General features: G+C 42.7%; 1 protein-coding gene across 1 annotated transcript in view; it reads left to right on the top strand.

The window, feature by feature from the left end:
- Positions 1 to 26585, top strand: part of VPS37A (VPS37A subunit of ESCRT-I) — a 56077-nt gene that overhangs the window by 848 nt on the left and 28644 nt on the right. Inside the window, exons 2-6 of the mRNA XM_089669309.1 lie at positions 11982 to 12056; positions 14971 to 15085; positions 17052 to 17152; positions 24016 to 24214; positions 25946 to 26016. Coding sequence (XP_089525435.1) covers positions 11982 to 12056; positions 14971 to 15085; positions 17052 to 17152; positions 24016 to 24214; positions 25946 to 26016 — 561 coding nt within the window. The remainder of the gene's footprint in view (positions 1 to 11981; positions 12057 to 14970; positions 15086 to 17051; positions 17153 to 24015; positions 24215 to 25945; positions 26017 to 26585) is intronic.

Consider the following 26585-nt stretch of genomic DNA (forward strand, 5'->3'; position numbering starts at 1 on the left):
GACAAGGGACACAAGAGACGGAGAGTGGGGGGGGGACAGGGGACACAAGAGATGGAGAGTGGGGAGAAAAGGGGACACAAGAGACAGAGAGTGGAGGGGGGGACAGGGGACACAAGAGATGGAGAGTGGGGGGGGGGGGCAGGGGACACAAGAGATGGAGGGGGGGGACAGGGGACACAAGAGACGGAGAGTGGGGGGGGACAGGGGACACAAGAGACGGAGAGTGGGGGGGGACAGGGGACACAAGAGACGGAGAGTGGGGGGGGGCAGGGGACACAAGAGACGGAGAGTGGGGGGGGGCAGGGGACACAAGAGACGGAGAGTGGGGGGACAGGGGACACAAGAGACGGAGAGTGGGGGGACAGGGACACAAGAGACGGAGAGTGGGGGGGACAGGGGACACAAGAGACGGAGAGTGGGGGGGACAGGAGACTGAGGGAACACCAGATGGAGAGTGGGGGGGGGGGGCAGGAGACTGAGGGAACACGAGATGGAGCGTGGGGGGCAGGAGACTGAGGGAACACGAGATGGAGAGTGGGGGGGGACAGTGGGCACCAGATGGAGGGTGGGGGGGACAGGGGACACAGGGAACACAAGAGACAGAGAGTGGGGGGGACAGGAGACTGAGGGAACACCAGATGGAGAGTGGGGGGGGGGCAGGAGACTGAGGGAACACGAGATAGAGAGTGGGGGGGGCAGGAGACTGAGGGAACACGAGATGGAGAGGGGGGGGGGGCAGGAGACTGAGGGAACACGAGATGGAGAGTGGGGGGGGGCAGGAGACTGAGGGAACACGAGATGGAGAGTGGGGGGGGGGGGGGCAGGAGACTGAGGGAACACGAGATGGAGAGTGGGGGGGGGCAGGAGACTGAGGGAACACGAGATGGAGAGTGGGGGGGGACAGGAGACTGAGGGAACACGAGATGGAGAGTGGGGGGGGGCAGGAGACTGAGGGAACACGAGATGGAGAGTGGGGGGGGGGGGGACAGGAGACTGAGGGAACACGAGATGGAGAATGGGGGGGGACAGGAGAATGAGGGGACACAAGAAACGGAGAGGGAGGGGACAGTGGGCACCAGATGGAGGGTGGGGGGGACAGGAGACTGAGGGGACACAAGAGACAGACAGTGGGGGGGACAGGGGACACAAGAGATGGAGAGTGGGGGGACAGGAGACTGAGGGGATACAACAGACGGAGAGCGGGGGGGGGGGGGGTCAGGGGACACGAGACGGAGAGTGGGGGGCAGAGGGCACGAGATAGAGTGTTAGGGGGACAGGAGACTGAGGGGACACGAGACAGACAGTGGGGGGGACAGGGGACACGAGATGGAAGGTGGGGGGGACAGGGGACACAAGAGACAGAGAGTGGGGGGGGACAGAAGACTGAGGGGACACAAGAGAGACGTAGGGCTGGGGGGACAGAGGACACGAGATGTAGGGCTGGGGGGGCAGGGGACACAAGAGATGGAGGGTGGGGGGGACAGGAGACTGAGGAACACAAGGGATGGAGGGTGGGGGGGACAGGAGACTGAGGAACACAAGAGATGGAGGGTGGGAGGGACAGGAGACTGAGGGGACACAAGAGATGGAAGGTGGGGGGGACAGGAGAGTGAGGGGACACAAGAGATGGAGAGTGGGGTGACAGGAGACACAAGAGATGGAGGGTGGGGGTACAGGGGACTAAGGGGACACAAGACACAGGGTGGGGGGCAGAAGACTGAGGGGACACAAGAGACGGAGAGTGGGGGGGGGGGGCAGGAGACACAAGAGACGGAGAGTGTGGGGGGGGACAGGAGACACAAGAGATGGAGAGTGGAGGGGACAGGAGACACAAGAGACGGAGAGTGGAGGGGACAGGAGACACAAGAGACGGAGAGTGGAGGGGACAGGAGACTGAGGGAACAGAAGAAATGGAGGGTGGGGGGGCGGCAGGAGACACAAGATGGGGGGAGGTCGAGATGACACTCAGGAGATTGAGGGAACATGGGAGGGTGGCACAGGAGCCCCGGGGGGGGGGGGGGGGGTAGGGACACGAGACAAGGGGGACACAGGGAAGGAGAGCGGGGGGGGGACACGAGAGAGAGAGTGGGGGGTCACAGGAGTCAGAGGATACTGCATACAAGGGGGGGACGGTGAAGAAGTTAATGTAACCTATAAACTGTACAACTCAGTTGAACAACAAACTGAAATCTCTTAGGTGGAGGGAAGCAAAAATAAAATTATGGTTGCATAAGTGTGCACACCCTTAAACTAATACTTTGTTAAAACCCCTTCTGATTTGATTCCAGCACTCAGTCTTTCTGGGTATAAGTCTATCAGCATGGCACATCTTGACTTGTCAGTATTTGCCCACTCTTCCTTGCAAAAACACTCCAAATCTGTGAGGGCATCTCCTGTGCACAGCCCTCTTCAGATCACCCCACAGATTTTCGATCAGATTCAGGTCTGGGCTCTGGCTGGGCCATTCCAAAACCTTACTCTTCTTCTGGTGAAGTCGTTCCTTTGTTGATTTGGATGCATGCTTTGGGTCATTGTCATGCTGAAAGATGAAGTTCTCTTCATGTTCAGCTTTCTAGCAGAAGCCTGAAGGTTTTGTGCCATTATTGACTGGTATTTGGAACTGTTCATAATTCCCTCTACCTTGACTAAGGCACCAGATCCAGGTGAAGAAAAACATCCCCAAAGCATGATGCTGCCACCACCATGCTTCACGGTGGGTATGGTGTTCTTTTGGTGATGTGCAGTGTTGTTTTTCTGCCAAACATATCTTTTGGAATTATGGCCGAGCAGTTCAACCTTGGTTTCATCAGACCAGAACACAATTTCCCACATGCTTTTGGGAGACTTCAGATGTGTTTTTGCAAAATTTAGCCAGGCTTGGATGTTTTTCTTCATAACAAAAGGCTTCCATCTTGCCACTCTACCCCATAGCCCAGACATATGAAGAATACGGGAGATTGTTGTCACGTGTACCACACAGACAGTACTTGCCAGATATTCCTGCAGCTCCTTTAATGTTGCTGTAGGCCTCTTGGCAGCCTCCCAGACCAGTTTTCTTCTCGTCTTTTCATCAATTTTGGAGGGACATCCAGTTCTTGGTAATGTCACTGTTGCAAAATATATGATTTCGGTATCCAAAGATTAATAAATAGCTGTGTAAATCAAACAAAAATCCCACAAAACCTAAAAAAAGAGTAAAAAAAAGTCACACTTTCACCCCTGAAAGTGGAAAAATAAGATAAAAACCTTTTTGTGCCAGTCAATGAGTTAAATAAAATCCAAACTAAAGTCCACAAAAAAAAAATCTTCTTCTGTGTCCAGTTAGCACCTCCACATAACTCCAGTGTGTACCTCAAAATGAATGAATAAATAAAATACTACATAGTTTGATAACAACTAGTATATACTTTAAACAAACAATAAATATGTACTAAACACAAATGCGTGCAAAAACAAAACAGATTCAAAACGCGAATCGTGAATCACTCCATGTACACCTTAAATATTAATAAATAACGTGAACAATCAGCGTACACTCAAAAGTAAAAATAAATAATAAAATAGAAATAAATAAAAGCAAAATAAATAAATAAAATAAATAATTGAATGAATAATGCACTATCCGTGAACACTTCGAAAGCTGAAATGCATACAATTACCCTCTCAAAGTGATAACAAGCCTTGTAGAGTATACCCTGGACTCTCACTCCAGTGTAGTAGTCATTCCCTGGACTCTCACTTCAGTAAACACAGGTGGGGTTCCCCTTTTAGGCAGATATCTAGTGTCTCCTCATCCAATCCTTAACCCCTAGATGACATGGGTAACACATATATGCAATGTCCAGGAGGTGGGCTTTAAAACGGGGCGACTCGTATATGTGCTGTTGTGTTTGTGCTGTTAGCACACTGCACAGCTCGCTCCCAGCACAGAGACCAGGCCTGCGCCATATTTTCTCCAATTGATGATGACTGTCTTCACTGTGTTCCATGGTATATCTAATGCCTTGGAAATTATTTTGTACCTTTCATCTGACTGATGCCTTTTAACAATGAGATCCTTCTGATGCTTTGGAAGCTCTCTGCGGACCGTGGATTTTGCTGTAGGATGCGACTAAAAAAATGCCAGGAAAGCCCTACTAGAACAGCTGAACTTTATTTGGGGTTAATCAGAGGCACTTTAAATGATGGCAGATGTGTACTGACTCCTATTTAACTCGATTTTGAATGTGCTTATTTCTGAACACCGCTACAACCCCAGTTATAAGAGGGTGTGCACACTTATGCAACCACATTGTTTTAGTTTTTTATGTTTACTTGCCCCCGTAAAAGATTTCAGTTTGTTTTTCAATTGGTTTGCACAGTTTATTGGTTTGCACAGTTTATAGGTCACATTAAAGGTGGAAAAAGTTCTGAATTGATTTATTTCATTCTGTTACATCACAGAAACCTGACATTTTAACAGGGGTGTGTAGACTTTTTATATCCACTGTAGCAGTGAATGAGAAATCACAGTGTGACATTTCAATAAATTTAAAGAAAACCCCAATGCTCTACACTTTAATGACACCAGGTACAGCCAGCCTGACCTGAGACTTCTGCTGGGTATGATGAACTGGCTCCTTGTATTCAGAGGACAGACGGTGAAAGCAAATGAGAGGAGTAAAGAAAAAGGAGCCGAAGGGAAGGGGAAAATAGTGGGGTCCTGGGGGAGGCTGCATGATGGAGGGGATAGGAAGGTGGAGCCATTAAAATGTGGCCCCGGGAAGCTGTAGAGCTCTGTGTCATTATAGGTGATGGGTTGTGCTGCTTATTCATTTTGGTGTGGTGGGGAGGAGGATCTGAATTGGCACTGTGAAGGGCTTCATACCATGATTCTAAATCTTTCCTCTCCTTACTCTGGTCTGATGTCACATCTGAATGATTCCCGTATGTAGAACTGTAATTTTTGTGGTTTTAATTTTTTTCTACCACAAATTTCTTTCTACAAAATAATTTGATATTTTCTTCTCAAATAAACAACGTCTCACATGTGTTTATAGAGGAACATTAGCATTGACTGTTTCAGCTTGTCAATTATTATAACTCAATTACAGCAACATATTTCTCCTTTTGTGGGATAAGTTTTACATGAATAAATCAAAGCTGATCATTGTAACCACACCTGTCATTGGTACATGGTTTGTTTCAACCCTCTAACTGCCACTTTTTCTGGATAGCTTGTTCTATTGAAGGTAGAAAATACCAGATTTCCGGCCAGAATCGCCAGGTGAATAAAAGGAGAACTAATGCAGCCACCTCATCTCAGAACTGGGAAGCTGCAGCATATTTAATTTATGTTTTTGGTTTACTTCCACTTGAAGTTTCTGGGATCAGAGGTTGCTGTTTTTATTTTGTTTTTTTTTTTCTCTTGTGGGATTGCCATAATTGCTTCAACAGATTGTCACTCCTTCATGTGACACATTAGTCATTGTTACATGAGCTTCAGCATGGCTCTACTTGTTACTTTCCCATCAGCTGACTGCAGACTGACTCCACAACATTCAGTTTTCTTGTATTTCACTCTCTGCTCACTCCCAAATTCTTTCCGCTTTGTGAGTTTGTTGAAACTGAGTTAGAGAATCAATAAAGAATATAATACTGCAAGAAATGTTTTTCTTTGTAGGCAAGCAAATGTGTCCCCCTCTCATTTTTCCAGTACAAGTGAGAAAATAGAGCTTCATTCTAATGATTACTATGATAATACTTCAGGGGTCTTTCAGAAATACAGCTTATCGTGGTTTATAAAAGTTTAAACTCTGTGAATTTTTTATTTTTTTTTCCCCCATTGGTATTCCTCCATTGCTCGTTGTTCTAGCACAGTGTTTCTCAACCTTTTTCCAGTCGGAGCGCCCTTGAAAAATATTATCAATCACGAGGCACCCCTGCCCAAGGCTTGGTTCACATTCCCGCGTGTCACGGAATGCACGCATAATTGCACTCATTCCTGACATGCAGACAAATGCTCTGCTCTTTAGGGGTACCCCATATATTGGCAAACCCGGGTGTTTTTGGTGTGGTGCATTTTTAAAAAAACGGTCAGGGATGACTTTCCCTGCATTTCTGTGCGTAAGGCAGTCCATTGAAATGAATGGGCTGCCCTACACACAGCCACACAGATGTGAACCAAGGGCTTGTTTGCCAGTGAGGTTGGAGGGCAGTAAAACCACGCAATTGAGCTGCTTTTTACCACCCCCAGCTGCTCCCCCTTTAGCTGCAGAAGCAGCACCTGGGGATATACACATGCTGTGGCCGCATCTGGAATTATACCTCCAGGTGAATGGGGTTGAACTACAACCACACCACAGCCGTGTGCACATTGCACGTGGTTGTGGTGATGCTGCATTTTACAGGGTTAAAACAGGCGGTGAGGAGGCAACCTATTGCCTCTTTGCCACCTGTCAAATGCCTCTGAAAAGTGATCTGAGTATGGATTGCTTTTTAGAAGAGCTGCAGTCCTTGCTGCTATTATGAATAAGTCCTAAAAATCAATCCAATTCGGCCAATAAACGGCCCATCTATGGCCTGCATTAGTGTTTGCCCTGAAAGTAAAAGCATTTCAGATAAGGTTTCCATAAATCTGATAGCATATGTGAATAGTAGTTAAATGGTGTCAAAGAAATCCCTCTGCCAACTTAACATGAGATACTCCAGCACTTCAGTTAGGTGGAGTGAAGTCCAAAGGTTTGGTGAGAGGGGAGAAGGAAATGCAATAACTCGGAATAGAACATTTCCTGTAACGTAGTGTAATAAATACCATACAGGACCTTATGATCCTTTATAAAACAGAACTGATAGCTGCTGGTTTGCTGATTCCTTCCTTTTTATTAAAAAAAAAATGGATTATTTGTTGGCAGACTTGTTCATGCATAATATCCCTGATTATTTGGTTTTACTGCCTGTGTAGATTGTTTACATACAATTACATTAGGTAAACAGGAGTTTACATACTTGGATATCTGCACATTTGACCATTTCAATATTTAGAATACCAAGGTGTTTGTGTATACATAGTGGGGAGAAGTGCTTGTGTACTCACAGGACTCATGTGCCAGATGGCATGTATTCTCAGTACAGGGCTTGCTACACTTGGACCACCAGGATTGGATATGATAGAAGTAGAACAGAGAAGAGAGGCAAAAGGGCTTTGAAGATCCCAAGTCGGGGCTTTTACACCCATGAAATGATTGTAATACAGTTTTTAGTGCAATAGTTCTTGACATTTGTTCATCTTAGGGACCTAATAAATTTGAAAGGACATTATTTTTTTTCTTCATGGGTTGATGGTAGTATAAAAAAAGTACAAAAAAATAATGTAGAAAATTAAAACCAAGAGTGTGTGATAATTGTCATATAAAGTGTTTCACAGGTAGCCTGCATTCACATCTGAGCAGAGCGCATTCCTGGTGATTTTGAAATGTTTTTCAGGAATATTAACATTTTTGCACATATATAACGCTTCAGGAGTTTGTTTCCTAGGCAAGGCAAGGGGGGAGGGCAGATCTATAGGAGGAGAGGAATCCTTTAGGTGTACAAACGCACAAAAAAAGCACACATCGAACGTTTAGTGGCATTTCCATTGAGGTTTAGGGGATCAAAAACATCCATACTGTAAAGTGCACAAGCACATATTGCTATTGAAAAACAGTGCTACACTTTACAATTGTGCATTACATTTTACTACTTGATTAGTTCCAGTGAATAAATGAAGAATAGTTAGGAGCCTGGTCACGTGACGTTTCAATCATGATACTGGCCTCTCCTACAATTCTACCTCCTTGCTGTAGCCTGCAATTTATAAATGCCTTGTAAAATGTGGGTCCAGTATGGAGTAAATACTGTGGCATACACAAATGGGGATATTCCTTCTCCGCTATACCCAAGATAAGTTGCATAGTTGAGCTGCTATAAATTGCCCCTGTATTCCTGCCGACACAAAGATTGTCTAATATTTGTTGGCTTTATATTTGTACATCCATATCTTTTCTTAAAAATAATTCCGGGCATCAGTATGTTATACATCCAGTTTAAGCCATTGAAACTATGTATATACCAAACCTGGCCGGTGCCCCTGGAAGCTGGATATTTCTGAAATGGACAGCAATACTCTGGTGATCTCAACTTCCAGGTCCTGCATCAAGCAGCTGCTCTCCTACATGAGGTCAACACAGGCGCCATTCAGAGAAAGCTTTGCATTTTCTGAATGAATGCAAAACACTCTATGATTGGATTAAATGGAGAGGCAGGACAGCAATGTCACGCTCTTCACTTCATGCAATCAGAGAAAGCTTTGCATTGATTCAGAAATTACGGAGTATCAGAAAATGCAAAGCTTTGTTTTAAATGAGCCCATGCCACCCAGCTGACCCCCTGTGTTCACAATGAAGGACAGCAGCTGCTTGTCACTTGACCTGGAAACCAGTGGAGATCACTGTAGTAGTAGTGTCTAAGGCAGGACTTGACAAATCCCGGGATCCAGGTCACCATGGCGACCAAAAATCATGTCCTGGCACCTGGGCCCCCGCCAGCCCACGCTTTCCCGCACTCCCCAACCCAGCATCCTCGGCCGGCTCCTCTCCTCCGCCCTACAGGATGGAGCCCAGCCCTGTGTCCCGAAACCCCTGGAATTTCAAATAATTAGGTGGACACAGGCTCAGCTACCCCTCCTGGCCCCCCTTCTGTGATGCTGCCCCCCACACCTGGCTCCTTACATTTTTAGCTGGCTCCTAGATTCAAAGCAAATTTATCAATGCCCTGGTCTAAGGTCCAAGCTGGATCAATGCAGCTACAGTTGTGGCCAAAATTATTCAACCCCCAATGCTGTAAAGGGGTTTAGGGACTATAGTGTACATTTGGAATTGTATTCAGAATCAAATCCTACAAGGACGTTGTAACTACCCAAATGCAACTAAAATGACATCAATTGTTTATGTAATACAGTAGTAAATGGTTCTTATGTGGTTTCTTCATTGCCACAATTATTCAACCCCTTAAAGACTACCACTCTGAAGAACAGAGGTTCATACAGGTGCTTTCCATCAGGTATTGAAAACACCTGTGGATGTCACCGAGCAGCAATCAAGCATAATAAGCACCAATTAGGCAGCTTTAAAATGACTGTGATACTCAGCTCCTTCTAGACATTTACTGGTGTGGTTACAAACATGGTGAAGGCAAGAGAATGGTCCAGGAAGACAAGAGAAGAGGTGATTTCTCTTCACAGGAAGGGCAATGGCTATAAGAAGATTGCAAAGATGTTAAACATACCAAGAGACACCTTAGGAAGCATCATTCGCAAATTCAAGGCAAAGGGCACTGTTGAAACGCTACCTGGTCGTGGCAGAAAGAAGATGCTGACTTCGACTGCTGTGCGCTACCTGAAGCGTAGAGTGGAGAGAAGTCCCCGTGTGACTGCTGAGGAACTGAGAAAAGATTTGTCAGATGTGGGTACAGAAGTTTCAGCCCAGACAATAAGACGCACACTGCGTAATGAAGGCCTCCGTGCCAGAACTCCCAGGCGTACCCCCTTGCTGTCTCCAAAGAATAAGAAGAGTCGACTGCAGTATGCCAAAAGCCATGTGGACAAACCACAAAAGTTGTGGGATAGTGTTCTGTGGACTGATGAAACAAAATTAGAACTGTTTGGGCCCATGGATCAACGCTATGTTTGGAGGAGGAAGAACAAGGCCTATGATGAAAAGAACACCTTGCCTACTGTGAAGCATGGTGGAGGGTCAATCATGCTTTGGGGCTGTTTTGCTTCTGCAGGTACAGGGAAGCTTCAGCGTGTGCAAGGTACCATGAATTCTCTTCAGTACCAGGAGATATTGGATGGAAACGTGATGCAGTCCGTCACACACCTGAGGCTTGGGAGACGTTGGACCTTTCAACAGGACAATGATCCCAAGCATACCTCCAAGTCCACTAGAGCATGGTTGCAGAGGAAAGGCTGGAACATTTTGGAGTGGCCATCGCAGTCACCAGACTTAAATCCGATTGAGAACCTCTGGTGGGACTTAAAGAAAGCAGTTGCAGTGCGCAAGCCTAAGAATGTGACTGAACTGGAGGCCTTTGCCCATGAAGAATGGGCGAAGATACCCGTAGATCGCTGCAAGACACTTGTGTCAAGCTATGCTTCACGTTTAAAAGCTGTTATAACTGTAAAAGGATGCTGTACTAAGTACTAAGATTGAATGTCACTTGGGGGTTGAATAAAACTGATAATGCTGTGAGCACAGAAAAGACATTTGTGGTTATTTCATTATAACTGTTATGTTATATTTGTCTGACCTACAAGTGCCTCTTTAATGTAAATGTAAGCAAGATGACTGAATGATCAAAAGCAATGTCAAACTGGCCAAAACACTCAATTTCAGTGGGGGTTGAATAATTTTGGCCACAACTGTATGTGTAAAAGCTCTATTCTGGAATTCTGCTCTAAACACTTTCAGCAATAGCAACCTTGAGAGGGGGAAGCTATATACTTACTGTTATGTGTGATCAGTGACTGCTGCCCCTTACTGCCAATCCGTTCACTGGCTTCCACTAACCAAACATAAAATTCAAAATACTAACCACAGCTTACAAAGCCATCCACAACACTGCCCCTAGCTACATCACCAACCTCATCCACAGATACCGCCCAAATCGCCCACTCCGCTCCTCCCATGATATCCTCCTCTCTAGCTCCCTCATCACCTCCTCCCACGCTTGTCTCCAGGACTTCTCCAGAGCCTCTCCCATCCTCTGGAACTCCCTACCACACTATGTCCGATCAGCCCTCACCCTGTCTGCCTTTAAGCAATCATTGAAAACTCACTTATTCAGGGAAGCCTACCCCACGTCCACCTAAGAACTGTACTTGAATCACCTCCACCAGATCATCCCCTGCAGCTATCACCTTTTGTATCACCTCCCCCTTCATTTAGATTGTAAGCTCCACGAGCAGGGCCCTCATATTCCTTCTGTGCTGAAATGTAATTGTACTGTCTCCCTTATATTGTAAAGTGCTGCGCAAATTGTTGGCGCTATATAAAGTATAATAATAATGTGTACAATCGTATTCTAATTTACAATGGATGGAAGACATCTCCTCCTATTTATTTATTTATTTATTTATTTATTTTTTCCCTGTTCCCTCTGTAGAACTTTTATATATCTTTTAGTCTGAATTGAGTTTCCATATGTAGTTTTTCACAATTTTTTAGAGTAGAATTTAAAGTGTCTATGTATGTGTGTGTGTGTGTGTGTGTGTGTGTTGTGGCAGTACGGTATCCTGCCACGGTGGAAATCGTGATGGAGACCCAGGATTCTCAACCATACAGGTTGAGGGGCTCCAGGCAGATCTCATAATGCAGAGGAAACTGGTTTATCAGTTTCCTCTTTGGTTTGTAAAGCCTGTTTTGGGACCTGTAGCCTGGAGATTTCTAAGAGAATTGGGAGGGATGAAATCTCCAATCCTGGGCCCATATTTTGGGAGCAGCCAGTGCGCTGATTGCACAGGTGTGTGCAGGCCTTTTTGTGGAGGCCAGGCCATGATTCTGGGCTCCACCCGGCAGGAGTCAGGAGGGCTCCACCCTGGCAGACGGGAGGTCTCTGCCTTGGAGTCAGGAGGAAGCCAGACTAGCTGTGTGCTAGTGGCCATAATTTGTGGAAGGAGTCTGTAGGAGACCAATATAAAGCTGTGTAGCTGAAAGAGCCAGAAGGCTGAATTTGTTTGATCGTGGATACCCCTGTGTGGGAAGCATTTGTGTTTTTGGAACTTTTTCTTTAAATAAAATTGGGCAAAAGGGCCCTTAAAAAGAAGCGAGTTGCAGTATGCTTTGAAGAAGCTCTACCACTAATAAGCGAGTTCCCACAGTGTGTATATATATATCTATATTATATTCTACTTTTAGTAAAAAAAAAAATGCTTTAATAAATGATCTTTATAATTCTATTAACAGTATCACTGAAATTCAGAAAGATGTGGAATACAGATTACCAATTACCGTAAAAAATGTGACCATCAACATAAACATGTAAGTATTATTTATGGTTTCTTGGTGCATTGTGCAGAGTTTGTGCTTAAAATGGAATTTAACCACTGCATGAATGTCCTCCCCCCACCCCCCCTTCTATTACTCCTCTTCCACACTTCCATCCTTTCATGGTGGATTTCTTTGCATGCTCACAACGCATGCAGTTGGGCACAATATTGCCAGTGGTGTGTGTGCTTGGAACTCAGTCACGCATGTGGAGATGTGCCGCAAAGTTGTGGTTTGGTAATACACTGCCTCCTGGGATGGCTGTGACGTAGGAAGACCCAGCCTAAGCCAGAAACCAGGAAGTGCTACCTTGCAGCACAAAAATTAACAAAGATAAACCTTATAATGGGTTGTTTTTTTTGTTTTTTTTTACCATTTCTGTGAGGAGAGGGAGGAACAAAATAATAAAATGTTGCTTTGTTGAGTTAGCTATAGCTACAAAGACTTGTTTTTGTGCCCTGGTCCCAAGCTAGCTCTCATTAAGTACAAGTATTTGTGGAAAGCAGATCTGTGGATATGCAAATACCAAGTTGCTGTTGGTATATGCACTTAGTTTTCTCCTGAAGGTGATCATCGCTGCCAACACTTATGAGCCGATAGCCTATACTTGCAACTACTACCAGAAAATCTTAGTGCGTAACCTATAGGTATCTGTATGGATATGCACTTATTTGATATATACATCTGTCAGTGTTTAATTCACTATTCCAGTGCTAAATTCTAAGCAACATTTGGCCTTAAAGTGACTACATCACAAAGCAAATTACCTGTGCAGGATGATTGGATGGAGACTGCCTTTGGTTGACTTTTAGTTTGTAAATTGGTCTGGTGCAAATTATTTAAATTTAAGAGGCCCTGCGACTGGGAAAATGGTTGTAGAAAAGACACGGGGTTCACATGTATACCAAGTGCGTGACTTCAGAGTATCAAATATGAAGAGGAAGAACAGCTTTCTTTGTATTTTGGTATTCCCAGCTTGGGTTCCATAGTTTGGAGACTTTGAATTGCTTTGGGAAGGAAGAGATCTCCAACCCAGTGAGTAAGTCTTGCTAAAGACCAGCGGGGTGTGTCCAGGTGCCCACAGCGGTGATAGTTGTAGGCATATCTTGGGGCTCCCGTTTTGGAGACGTGTGCGCTCCTGTTAGGAGACAGTGGTGCTCTACTCAGGAGATGCTACCCCAAGATAGCTCCCCATGATACCCCAAGGTATCATGAAAGATACCTTGTTCATACGGTTTAGAGAGAGTCAAACCAGCTGAGATAGTCTGGGAGAGCTGAGACAACTGGGTGAGTCCAAGGGACTGAGGGTGACATGGAAGTCTCAAAAGAGTGAGAGAGCCCAGGGTGTCAGAACCCCTATCAAGAGGCCAGGGAGTGGGCCTGTGCAGTAGGGTACTGTAACTAGTAGGCTGAGAGCCCCAGGAACGCTCCAAGAGCCAGGAGAGCTGCATTAGACAGTCCGAAGGACCAGTGAATAACCAAGTTTGAGGTTTAAGCAGCAGTGCTGCTGAAGAGAGCCAAGTGGCTAAACATTTTTCAATTATCTGTTTTTGCTGATGAAAATCTCCTGCTGTTTTGTGGACTTTACTTTGTTTAATAAAAAAGTGGGTTGGAACATCTTAAAAACCGCAGTTTGGACTGGCTACAAATGCCTCTGAGCTGAGTTCCCTAATATTACAATAGTTTCAGCTATTATGTGGCCTAGGAATCTGAATTGCATCTTCTGTCAGGTTTCCAAAATAGGTTTTTTTATGTTTTGTGGCAGTCTTTTTAAAGGATATGTGCACTTTTAATGCTTTTATCTTTGATGTCTGAAAATTCTACCATGGCCAGGTGGCATTGTGAGTGTCTGGTGTAAACATAAACATTTCATATGTTAGCTTGTCATAGAAGTTTAATGGGACATTCCTAAAATAAAAAAAATATGTGAAGGTAAATCTTTTGTCAATGCGAAAAAGAACTGAAATAAATGAGTGCTATGGTATAAAAAGTTCAGTAATCTTTTTATGTTGCTGTAAAAAAGTAGAACATTTTAGAATGGTGTGATGAGTGACAAAGGCACTGCATCCCTGGCTTTATGTGCCAAAACAATTCTTGGGTTGCAAGATTGGGACTTTTAAGGTGCCAAGTTAAAACATTAAATGAAATATTAAAATATTACAATTATACTTCATTTTGTATACAAAATTAAAATGAGCAATTTACAATACGCACTTGAAGTTTTACATATACATCCTTAGGCCTATGATTGTGGGGAGAAATGCCTCTGCCTCTAAATGACCACATCTAGGTATAAGAGATTTTTTTTTTCCCGCAGGCCACACTCATATCTATAAATGTAGTACAGCATGTTATGCCAATTTTACATCATTCCTTGCACAAAATTTGCTTGCACCATTTCATATACAGTAGGCACATAGGAAGTGGCTACATTTCTAACGTGTTTTGCTATCCCCATCTTCAGGAAAATGAGGCAATAAGAAAATAAATGGTATTATAGCCCAATGTACTGTAGGTTCTACTGCCAAATAGTCATAAATACTCCTCTCCCCTGCTCAGTAGAAAGACTGCCTGTGCTTGCATCACAGCCACTTAATTATCAGTAATCTCCAATAGTGGGTTTCTCACTGGCTCCCATAATGCAAAAGGTATTGAACAAAGATTTTACCCAAAACACAAAGAAGCAGTATGGTGATATGATTGTGCCCACAGTGGTCACCTAACATAAATGTCTCCTCCTCTAATGTTTAAACTTCACACCCTAAAAAATTCCAAGACTGCAAGACAAGTAAATGTTGCCATCAAAGTCTGCTTCCTTTTTTTTTTTTTTGCTCATATTTGCTTGTGTGCTCTGTGTGTGATTGTTGCAATATACCAAACAATGTAATACAATATTTTTCCTTTACAGCTTGCTTCCTCCACAATTTCCTCAAGAGAAACCAGTCATCACAGTCTTTCCTCCAATTAGACATCATCTAGTGGACACACAAGGCACAAACATCACATGTCCTTTAGTAAACAATGTGTGTTTTTTTTATGTTCGTGTTGAATTGTTTTTTCAATGTTGTAAAAGAGATTGTGTGTGGAAAACAGTGTGAATATTAAAAAAAAATGTACAGCATATATAATATGCTTGTGACACTTTGGTTCTCCATAGTTCCTGATTCATACTTCAGAGATTGGCAGCCTGGGATGAAGGATAGCTACAGAGACTCAAAGTGCACTGTAGCCCCATAACAGTTGTTAGGAGTGACACTGGGAGGTATTACGCTGTTAATCAGCCCTTATGAAATCTGCCTCCCAGTGAATACTCTGAAGAATTGACGGCATTTTCTTTGTGATGCCAGCAATAGAGCCCAACGGAGCTGTTGCTTAAATTGGAACTAGAGTTTAGTCTCTGAGATATCATGAGTGCTGGCTTCAAAACAATGTAAAAATTAAGGGACATTGATTAAGAATTGATTGCTACAGAAGAGGGTGCATTTTGCCATAATTTACAGTTTAAAACATCATGGGTAGTACACCGTAATACCTAGAAACGGCAAACATAACTAACATGCCACAGGTTCAAAGCCGGTAATGTGCGACTGCTGCCTGTGTTTAGGGTGCCATTAAGAATTAATGACACCAAGTGCAGTGCATGTTTTTCTCGGATTTCTGTGGGGAAACTATGCAAAAACATGCATCCCCAGAGCGGTAAGGTGTGAATGGGGCCTTAACACTACTTAGATGTTTACTAGATTTTAGGTGAGCTAAGGTGCATGCAAAGCTGAATATTGTTTTAGGCACTAGTAAGATCACTAACCCTGCAATTAGAAAAGATTTTAGTGTGCCTCTAAGTGAAAACATTAATGGTCTTAGAGCAATTGTTTTTAAAAATGTGTTTTTGTTTTTTTTTTTTATGAATGTACATGTTATACATGACAGAATTCTCAGCATATTATGGGTTGCCTAAAGAGCACAGTAATAGCAGGATGCTTTGTACTATCTGATTTTAATTGAAATTTTTAATTGAGCTGATTGATAAAGGATGAGTAATCCTCCCTCCAGTGCATATTGCAGCTTGGGATACATTGTTGCATAAATAACAGGCTTTTTACACCCTACTACAAAGCACTGTCATGGCAGGTGAAGCGGAGACCAAAATATTTGCTTTAGGGAAAATTCACGCTTTACCGCTGTGACAGCCCTCCATTGCTGGTTGCACTAGGGAGCAGTGTGATGCACGATTCAGCACATCGCACTGCTTCCTTTTTTGTGTGTTTTTGTACCAGCTTTATTTGATGTATACAAAATGTACACCTCATTCACTGCAATTACGCTGGCTGATTTTGCAGTGTGATTCAGGCCTGTGCGCTGCACTAAAATGCATCATATCTGCATTTTAATGTAGCACACTACAGTACTAGGCTGCGTTGCAGTGTGAATAGGATACATAGGAAACAACTGTTCCTGTGTGTCCCTACTGTCATGTGGTAAAATGTCTGTCACAGCACATAGTATTAATTTGCCCTTCTTTGTCAGTCTGAAGGTGTAAAAAAGAGAATGTACAAAAATTGCCATATATTGCCTTTTAATCAGTGCCTTAATACCTCAGTAAATAGCATTAAAGCCTAAGATTTGGTAAAACCTTTTTTTTTTATCAGCACAAGGGGCAGTACTTGTATTTAATCCGAAATGTTCTTTGTGCTGGTGTCAGCTGTCATAGTTGAAATTCTCTGTCCCCCTCCCATAAATGAAAAAAGAATTATTATGAATGAATGAGATTGACCTTTTTAATTATTCACTTTTCCTCTATAGATCAGTTTTCATACATGGAAGCTATAGTACAGCAGTGAATAGAGGGGGCAGAAATGGTGGGCATAGTCAGCACTCTTGATGAGTGCCTGAGAAAGGTCCCTTGGCTCTATTAACTTAAAGTGGGGCAGTCTAATTTTTCTTACACTTTTTATAAGTGGAAACTATTTACTTATCTGTTTCTTTCCTCAGTTTACTATGCACTCTGATCTTGGGAAAATAGTGCAAAACTTGTTAGAAGAATTTTGGAAGAATCCTCCAACACTAGCCCCAGCTTCTGGCCCGTTTCCTTAGTAAGTAGCAGTGGTTTGTTTTAACGATGATGGAAATGCTTCACTTGTGGAATCAATTGCTACTTTGTTCTAGCAGTGGAATGTAGTTTCTACAGCAGCTGTGTGCTAAAAAAAAAAAAATTAAAAAAAATGAAGGTCTCGTTCCAAAGTAATACATTCATTTTGGGTTGAGCATAAATGGCTACCAAATTCTTTCCATCGTGTGTATTATTATTATTATTATACAGGATTTATATAGTGCCAATAGTCTGCGCAGCGCTTTACAGAATGAAGGTATACATTACAGTTACAATACAATTTGGTACAAGAGGAAACTGAGGGCCCTGCTCAGTAGAGCTTACAATCTAGGTGATATAGATGTGTTTGTGTGTATATGTATGTATATGTATATGTGTGTGTGTGTGTGTGTGTGTGTATATATATATATATATATATATATATATATATATATATATGTGTGTGTGTATGTATATGTATATTTGTATGTATATATAATATCTCACAGAAGTGATTACACCCCTCACATTTTTGTAAATATTTTATTATATCTTTTCATGTGACAACACTGAAGAAATGACACTTTGCTACAATGTAAAGTAGTGAGTGTACAGCTTGTATAACAGTGTAAATTTGCTGTCCCCTCAAAATAACTCAACACACAGCCATTAATGTCTAAACCACTGGCAACAAAAGTGAGTACACCCCTAAGTGAAAATGTCCAAATTGGGCCCAAAGTGTCAATATTGTTTGTGGCCACCATTACTTTCCAGCACTGCCTTAACCCTCTTGGGCATGGAGTTCACAGGTTGCCAATGGAGTCCTCTTCCACGACAACATCATGGAGCTGGTGGGTGTTGGAGACCTTGCGCTCCTCCACCTTCCATTTGAGGATGCCCCACAGATGTTCAATAGGGGTTAGGTCTGAAGACATGCTTGGCCAGTCCATCACCTTTACCCTCAGCTTCTTTAGCAAGACAGTGGTCGTCTTAGAGGTGTGTTTTGGGGTCATTATCATGTTGGAATACTGCCCTGGGGCCCAGTCTCCGAAGGGCGGGGATCATGTCACAGTACATGTTGGCATTCATGGTTCCCTCAATGAACTGTAGCTCCCCAGTGCCAGCAGCACTCGTGCACCTCCAGACCATGACACTCCCACCACCATGCTTGACTGTAGGCAAGACACATTAGTCTTTGTACTCCTCACCTGGTTGCCGCCACACACGCTTGACACCATCTGAACCAAATAAGTTTATCTTGGTCTCATCAGACCACAGGACATGCTTCCAGTAATCCATGTCCTTAGTCTGCTTGTCTTCAGCAAACTGTTTGCAGGCTTTCTTGTGCATCATCTTTCTTTCCGGGACGACAGCCGTGCAGACTAATTTGATGCAGTGTATGGCATGTGGTCTGATCACTGACAGGCTGACCCCCCCCCCCCCCCCCTCCTCTTCAACCTCTGCAGTAATGCTGGCAGCACTCATACGTCTATTTTCGAAATCAACCTCGGGATATGACGCTGTGCACTTGCACTCAACTTCCTTGGTTGGCCATGGCGAGGCCTGCTTTGAGTGGAACCTGTCCTGTTAAACCGCTGTATGGTCTTGGCCACCATGCTGCAGCTCAGTTTCAGGGTCTTGGCAATCTTCTTATAGCATAGGCCATCTTTATGTAGAGAAACAATTCTTTTTTTCAGATCCTCAGAGGGTTCTTTGCCATGAGGTACCTTGTTGAACTTCCAGTGACCAGTATGAGAGAGCGAGAGCAATAACGCCACATTTCACATACCTGCTCCCCATTCACACCTGAGACCTTGTAACACTAACGAGTCACATGACATCAGGGAGGGAAAATGGCTAATTGGGCCCATTTTGTACATTTTTACTTAGGGGTGTACTCACTTTTGTTACCAGCAGTTTAGACATTAATGGCTGTGTTTTGAGTTATTTTGAGGGGACAGCAAATTTACACGGTTATACAAGCTGTACACTCACTAAGTCACATTGTAGCAAAGGGTCATTTCTTCACTGTTGTCACATGAAAAGATATAATAAAATATTTACAAACATGTGAGGGGTGTACTCACTTGTGTGTGTATGTATGTGTGTGTGTGTGTGTGTATGTGTATATATATATATATATATATATATATACAGTGGGGATCGAAAGTTTGGGCACCCCAGCTAAAAATTTGTATTAATGTGCATAAAGAAGCCAAGGAAAGATGGAAAAATCTCCAAAAGGCATCAAATTACAGATTAGACATTCTTATAATATGTTAACAAAAGTTAGATTTTATTTCCATCATTTACACTTTCAAAATAACAGAAAACAAAAAAATGGCGTCTGCAAAAGTTTGGGCACCCTGCAGAATTTATAGCATGCACTGCCCCCTTTTGCAAAGCTGAGACCTACCAGTGTCATGGATTGTTCTCAATCATCATCTGGGAAGACCAGGTGATGTCAGTCTCAAAGGTTTTAAATGCCCAGACTCATCTGACCTTGCCCCAACAATCAGCACCATGAGTTCTTCTAAGCAGTTGTCTAGAAAACTGAAACTGAAAATAGTTGATGCTCACAAAGCTGGAGAAGGCTATAAGAAGATAGCAAAGCGTTTTCAGATGTCAATATCCTCTGTTCGGAATGTAATTAAGAAATGGCAGTCATCAGGAACAGTGGAAGTTAAAGCAAGATCTGGAAGACCAAGAAAAATATCAGACAGAACAGCTCGCAGGATTGTGAGAAAAACAATTCAAAACCCACGTTTGACTGCACGATCCCTCCAGAAAGATCTGGCAGACACTGGAGTTGTTGTACACTATTCCACTATAAAGAGATACTTGTACAAATATGGTCTTCATGGAAGAGTCATCAGAAGAAAACCTCTTCTATGTCCTCATCACAAAAATCATCGTTTGAACTTTGCAAATGAACATATAGACAAGCCTGATGCATTTTGGAAACAAGTTCTGTGGACCGATGAGGTTAAAATTTAACTTTTTGGCCGGAATGAGCAAAGGTACGTTTGGAGAAGAAGGGGCACAGAATTTAATGAAAAGAACCTCTGTCCAACTGTTAAGCATGGGGTTGGATCAATCATGCTTTGGGGTTGTGTTGCAGCCAGTGGCACAGGGAACATCTCACGAGTAGAAACAAAAATGGATTCAATAAAATTTCAGCAGATTTTGGATGGTAACTTGATGCCATCTGTGAAAAAGCTGAAGTTAAAGAGAGGATGGCTTCTACAAATGGATAATGATCCTAAACACACCTCGAAATTCATGGGGGATTACATCAAGAGGCGTAAACTGAAGGTTTTGCCATGGCCTTCACAATCTCCTGACCTCAACATAATTGAAAATCTATGGATAAACCTTAAAAGAGCAGTGCGTGACAGACAGCCCAGGAATCTCAAAGAACTGGAAGACTTTTGTAAGGAAGAATGGGCAAAGATACCTCAAACAAGAATTGAAAGACTCTTGGCTGGCTACAAAAAGCGTTTACAAGCTGTGATACTTGCCAAAGGGGGCAGTACAAGATATTAACTCTGCAGGGTGCCCAAACTTTTGCAGACGCCATTTTTTTGTTTTCGATTATTTTGAAACTGTAAATGATGGAAATAAAATCTAACTTTTGTTGACATATTATAAGAATGATTATTCTGTAATTTGATGCCTTTTGGAGATTTTTCCATCTTTCCTTGGCTTCTTTATGCACATTAATACAAATTTTTAGCTGGGGTGCCCAAACTTTCGATCCCCACTGTGTGTGTGTGTGTGTGTGTGTGTGTGTGTGTGTGTGTGTGTGTGTGTGTGTGTGTGTGTGTGTGTGTGTGTGTGTGTGTGTGTGTGTGTGTGTGTGTGTGTGTGTGTGTGTTATTTAGATTTGGCACTGTATAGCAGTTTCAATTTATTTTTGTGGTGGGGGAGGGGAGAGATGGGTGGCCAAAGGGTAAACATTCCCCTGCGAAGATGGCAATAAACTCAACAAATAGCATTTTAAAATAACAAATAGGTCTGATAATAGTCAATAGTCAAACCGTTACAGCTATCCAGTATGCCCAGATTTTTTTTGGACAGTTGCTGCTAGCATACGTTAATGTATAGATAGACAGGACTCTGTTAATTGCCATTTTCCACTCGGCTACAGTAGGCGGTAATGGCGAATCCCCCCCCCACCCATTTTATCAAATTTCCCTTCTAGCATAGAAGGCAGTGTAAAAATGAACAATTTCCCATAGCTTGATTCCTCTAGTTGTCAGTGACACCCAAAAGGAATAAAGGGGGATCATTATTCTTGCCGTCATATGGATAGTCGATATGACTTCCCTCCAACAATCTTGAAGTCTAAGACAGGACCATATCATATGGAGAAGGGAGCCTTCTTCAATAAAGCATTTAGGGCAAAGTGCTGATACGTTTGGGTAGATGTGGGATAGTCTTAGTGGAGTATAATATACCCTGTGTAATAGTTTAATCTGAGTAAACTTGTCTTTGTTCGTCAGAAAATGATTAAGGCAAATTTCCCAGTCTTTAGTTAACGTGGGTATATCTGCACTCCGTTTTCGAAGTAGACAGGTACGTCTAGGTTCATTAGCTGTATTCAACATGGAGTAAATAGTAGAGATTGGTTTTGTTAAAGTGTCGGCAATAAGTAGGCTATCTAAGCCAGGGGTAGGAGACCTTAAAGAGGTGGAGACCTACCTGAAAAACATGGGAGAAGTCAAAGATCATTGGGCACAGTGTTGCCCAGTGTTGTCTCCTAACACCTGATGTAAACCTCTAATTGCAGTACTACTGCATCAAAATCTAGTGTATTGCACAGCATTCATGGGTTTAAATCAGGTGGTGAAGAGGCAACATACCACCTCCTCACCACTTTGCAAACACACTCGGATCGTTTTTCAGAGGAGCAGCAGTGCCTACTGCACTTGTGAATGAGCCCTTAGTTGCATTTGGCAGTGGCACCCTTAGGGCTTGTAGACATGTAAAGTATGGGGGGGGGTTAAAACCCTGTGGTTGAGTCCTGGTTTTATCAGTGCTGCTGTATCTAGAGTTTGATACTGTGTACTGCCACTTTAAATCAGGTGTCTAGTAAACAGGACCAGTGTTTATGTCCTGATCTGTTTATGGCAGCCACACTAGGAGTAGAAGATTGATGTTAATGCTGGGTCCCTGCAGAGCAGAAAGCTGAACTTCATCCTTATTTAGCCTGTCAATAACCTTATCTGCAGCTTAACATCTTTGGTATTCTAATAGGATTTCAGGGTAACTCTGTGTTAAACGTGTGTTTACCTTTCTTCGGAGTGCTGCTAGTCATAAGAAATATCTGTTGACAGCTTAAAGTGTGTCTTTGAGAACAATGAGTCACAAAGATAATGGGTAAGCCACCTAATTTTATTACACATAAAGGTGGAGCAGTTCAGTATAAATGCACATTTCCCAGCATTCTGTGCTGCTAGTTAAAGAAAATGTATGGGGATAATTAAAAAGTATACATACCTCCAAGCCTCAGCATCAGTCTGATACTGCAGCTGTCCCCCACTGGTTCTAAGCCTGGGAACTAACCAACCACATAACTAATGAACTCTTGGTCTTCTCTAGAATGCCAGGTTGAAGACAGGGCAGGCACAGCTGGCTTTGGCTCCGAGCTGTGCACTGAGAGCTGGAGTTCACTGTCAGGCAGCTGGGTGGAACCCGACAACATGGTAGGGATCTTTCCAGAGCCTGGAGTGACTCTGTGACATCAGCTAACAGCAGGCTTTAGTTTGTTGTCAGCTGATTCTGGGTCACATGAGAGAAGTAAGTGCACTCCTATGACCCACAAGAGAGATGTGGCCAAAGAAGCTTTCATTGTACTTCTCATCTAATGACATTGAGTAGCAAGTCACAATCGGATATCTTAGAGTGTGTGTGTCACATGACCAAGAGTGTTCTGTAATTCCTACTCTAATCTTTTGTTAATTAGAGGAGAGGTCCATGGTTTATTAAAGTAGCACATGGCAATTAAAGATAATTTCTGGCAGCTTATTTCACTTTTGTACACTCAGAATAGACTTTCACTTTAGCATAGAGTGAAAAAATACACACACAAAATGAACTTTGTGCACTTATATTGTAATCATTCTGAAGAGCCTTTTAAGCAGTTATTCATGGCAGAGGCTAAATATGAAAGCAGGTGGGAAGAGGACATTTATTACTATATAATATAGTCATCTGGCACTTGGAGTTAGCTGAAACGCAGTGAAAAAGGAAGGATGTCCTATGTCTGTGATTTTCTGCGCTTGCAGGAGCCTAAATTAATGGGGAGCCTGGGTAATAAAAAGGACACAATACTTTAATCAATGGGATCGCACACAGTAATAGGACTTTTTTTTTTTTTTTTTTTTTTTTTTTAAGGGTAGAGTGGGCATTGGTTGGAACCTTAGTCACATTTTTATTGCTGTGTCCCCACTGGTGAGATCTCTTCACTTCCTGTTTGATCATCAGTAAAAGGCATGAGGTGAAATCTTCTCGACCTATAGCAAAAAAATACCAGTGAGGGAGTGAGGTGAAATCTTCTCGACCTAAAGCCAAAAAAAACCCCAATTTTTTTTTTTTTGGCTGAAAGTTGGGCTTTAAAGCAAACCTGTCATCAGTCAGAGGAAAAGCAAGCAACACTCCCCTCCCACACAGAGATTGTAATGATTGTTTAATGTAACTAATAGAAGAGTAAGTAATGCTTCGTACAACCTTCCAGTAATGATGGTGTATGTGGGTACCAGTACTCTTGGTGTGTGTGAGGTGTAAGCTTTATGTAGGGCACTATAAATCCCAGCGTGGATTATGACCATGTTTGTTTTTTTTTTCTTTTTCTTTCTTTCTTAGCTTGTACAGCAGTACCACGGGGCATCCTCCTTATCCTCCTCCTCCAGGCTTTTCTTTTCTGCCATCCTTCCCCACACAAGAAACCAATCGCTCAGTCCCCGTATCGGAGACTGTTTCTTCAAGCTACAACACTGCCAAAGCTGCTGCCCCTTCCTACGGCTTAATAAGTGATTTGCCTCTACCTGTCCCCACTTCTGAAGTGAGTACATAGCCTGAGCCATATGTATAGTTGTGATTTACTAACTGAAACTGGGAGATGGGGGCCTGTAATTTTTGCTATTTAAGGTATTGTGTATGTTTCATCTAATTCTAGACTTCTCTTGCTCACCTTACATAATAAACAGTACAGATGAGTTGTATTTTACCGAGAGATTACTTTTACTTTTTTCTTTATTGTGTAAGGTAAAATACAATGTGTGACAATTTAATTCTTAGAATGCCCCAATTGTAGCACTATGGGTGTGAGTCACACAGCTTTTTGCACTTGAGTGTGTTTTCTCATGTTTTAACTTGCACTCTCCTGGGTTGCAGACCAGTTGATTCAGTCTTTACAGAGTAGTAGAGGACATTTCAACATGTGTGCGTTGTGCCGTTGGCAGGAAATGAATGACCGTAATCTAGAGCTGTGGATTAAAATCAGAATTTTATGTGAAAATTGGCAAAAGTGTGAGTGAAACTTTTTAGCTCTGTTTACAACTGGCTTATGGTGAACATTTCATGTTCACCATAAGTGTTTTTTAATGGCATAACGATTTAAGGAGGGAGTGGAAAGAGGTCCACAATGATGCAAGTGGGCAGCCAAAAACACAAAGGATGGATGCAAATGTGGACAAAGGTTACAGGAATGTGTTTGGAGGAAAAGGCCGGAACTCTGGCCTGACAAGTGGATTTTCCAACACGACAACGCTCCTGCACGTGATGCGTTAAGTGTTCGAGTTCCTGGCACAGAAATCCAATGTTGACCAACCACCTTAAACCCCCAAGCTTGTCACCCTGCAACCTTTGGCTGTTTCCAAAATTAGAAAATGCCTTAAAAGGATTTTATGACATTCTGGACATCCAGTGCACCACAACAAAGATACCTCGTGGCTTTGCAGAAAACCTAGTTCCAGAGATGGAAAAATAAAATGTGTTTTTTTTTTTTTTTGTTTTGTTTTTTTAATAAATATATATAACATTCTAAACATATACTGTGTATATATAAATATTTTTTTTTCACATGCCCTCTTTTCACAGCTGCTTATGGGGCTTAGAGAGGTGGGTGTGCAGACTCCTTATAATGATATGGAAGGAGGCGAGGCAACATCTTGAATGGAACACAGACACTGTTTTGGGTAAAATGAAAAGACAAATACTGAGTAGGGGGCATTTCAGCAGGAGGCAGAGAAGCAGGTGTACACTGAGCTTCCCAGTGAGGAGCTGTCCAGGGGGTTGTGTCACCAGAAGTCTGACCATTGGATTTTGGGCAGGCTGTGCTCCCAAGCAGAATGGTCAGTTTGAAATGGGAAAGCAGGGGGACTGCCAGGATCACCAGGTATTTCACACAAAGGACGCAATGCAAAAAGACAGGATGTTTTTTTTTTTTAATAACAGATACATATCAGAAATATGAAATGTTTGGGTATCGTACACTTTAAACCTTCAGATGCTAAAATATTTTCTTTTAGGATAAAGGGTAAAAGGATCAGCCTATGTGTAAATGTTATGGATTCCCAGTCTTAAAGTTCCTCTGAAGATCTCCTCCTCTCACACTGGGGAATAAAACCAAGTTTTCTCAAGCAGTGAGAAGATGATTAGCGATATTGTACCAGCCTGTTCCTACTGTAGATGTTATAACTGTATACACATCACCTAACATCATTTTAGACCGAGTTTTTATTGCTAAAGAACCCCAATTGGTACATCTGTTTTTGTTTGTATTTATGTTTAGGTGGGCATTAACGGATTTACGTACAAGATGCCTGATCTCCCTGATACTTTTCCTGAACTCTCGGAATTAAGGTAACGGTTTTAGAAAATGTTTTATTGAACTGTCAGTGTAGGTTGCCTTGATTGGAAATATTGGTTTCTTTATTTACGCTATTCCTCTTAAAAGGGAAACTAATTGTTTCACATCAGAGCACCAGTTGTAATTTATGAAAGTGTTGTAGTAATTGCATTTTGCATGTAAGACAGCATGATGCAGATCACTAGAGCATTTGAGTTTTCATCTTAATTTTTGGGAACTTTAATAGAAAATTGTATTTTCCATTAAAAGTAAAAAAGAAAAAAAAAAAAACCCTTCAAGAAATGAACTATGGTTACTTTTAATAATAAAGATGTCAACATGCTATACTGCAATCCATCCCCAAAGTGGTTTGTGTTTTTTCTAGTGTGTGTAAGGATGGATATTATACCATTAACTGTTTATGTACATGGGCCAGATGGGAGCGCTGCCGGAGCAGGTGGACGTTTCTAAACGTCCCCTCACAACCATTGCCTGTGCGTGCTCCCTGGGAGCGCGCAGCACCGTGGTCGATGCCTGCTGTGTCCTCTGTGTGCGGTCCCAATTCATGTGATCATCACACGAA

This window comes from Staurois parvus, unplaced genomic scaffold, assembly GCF_062004578.1.
Source record: "Staurois parvus isolate SC_StPar_1 unplaced genomic scaffold, SC_StPar_1.0 ptg000071l, whole genome shotgun sequence".
NCBI lineage: Eukaryota > Metazoa > Chordata > Amphibia > Anura > Ranidae > Staurois > Staurois parvus.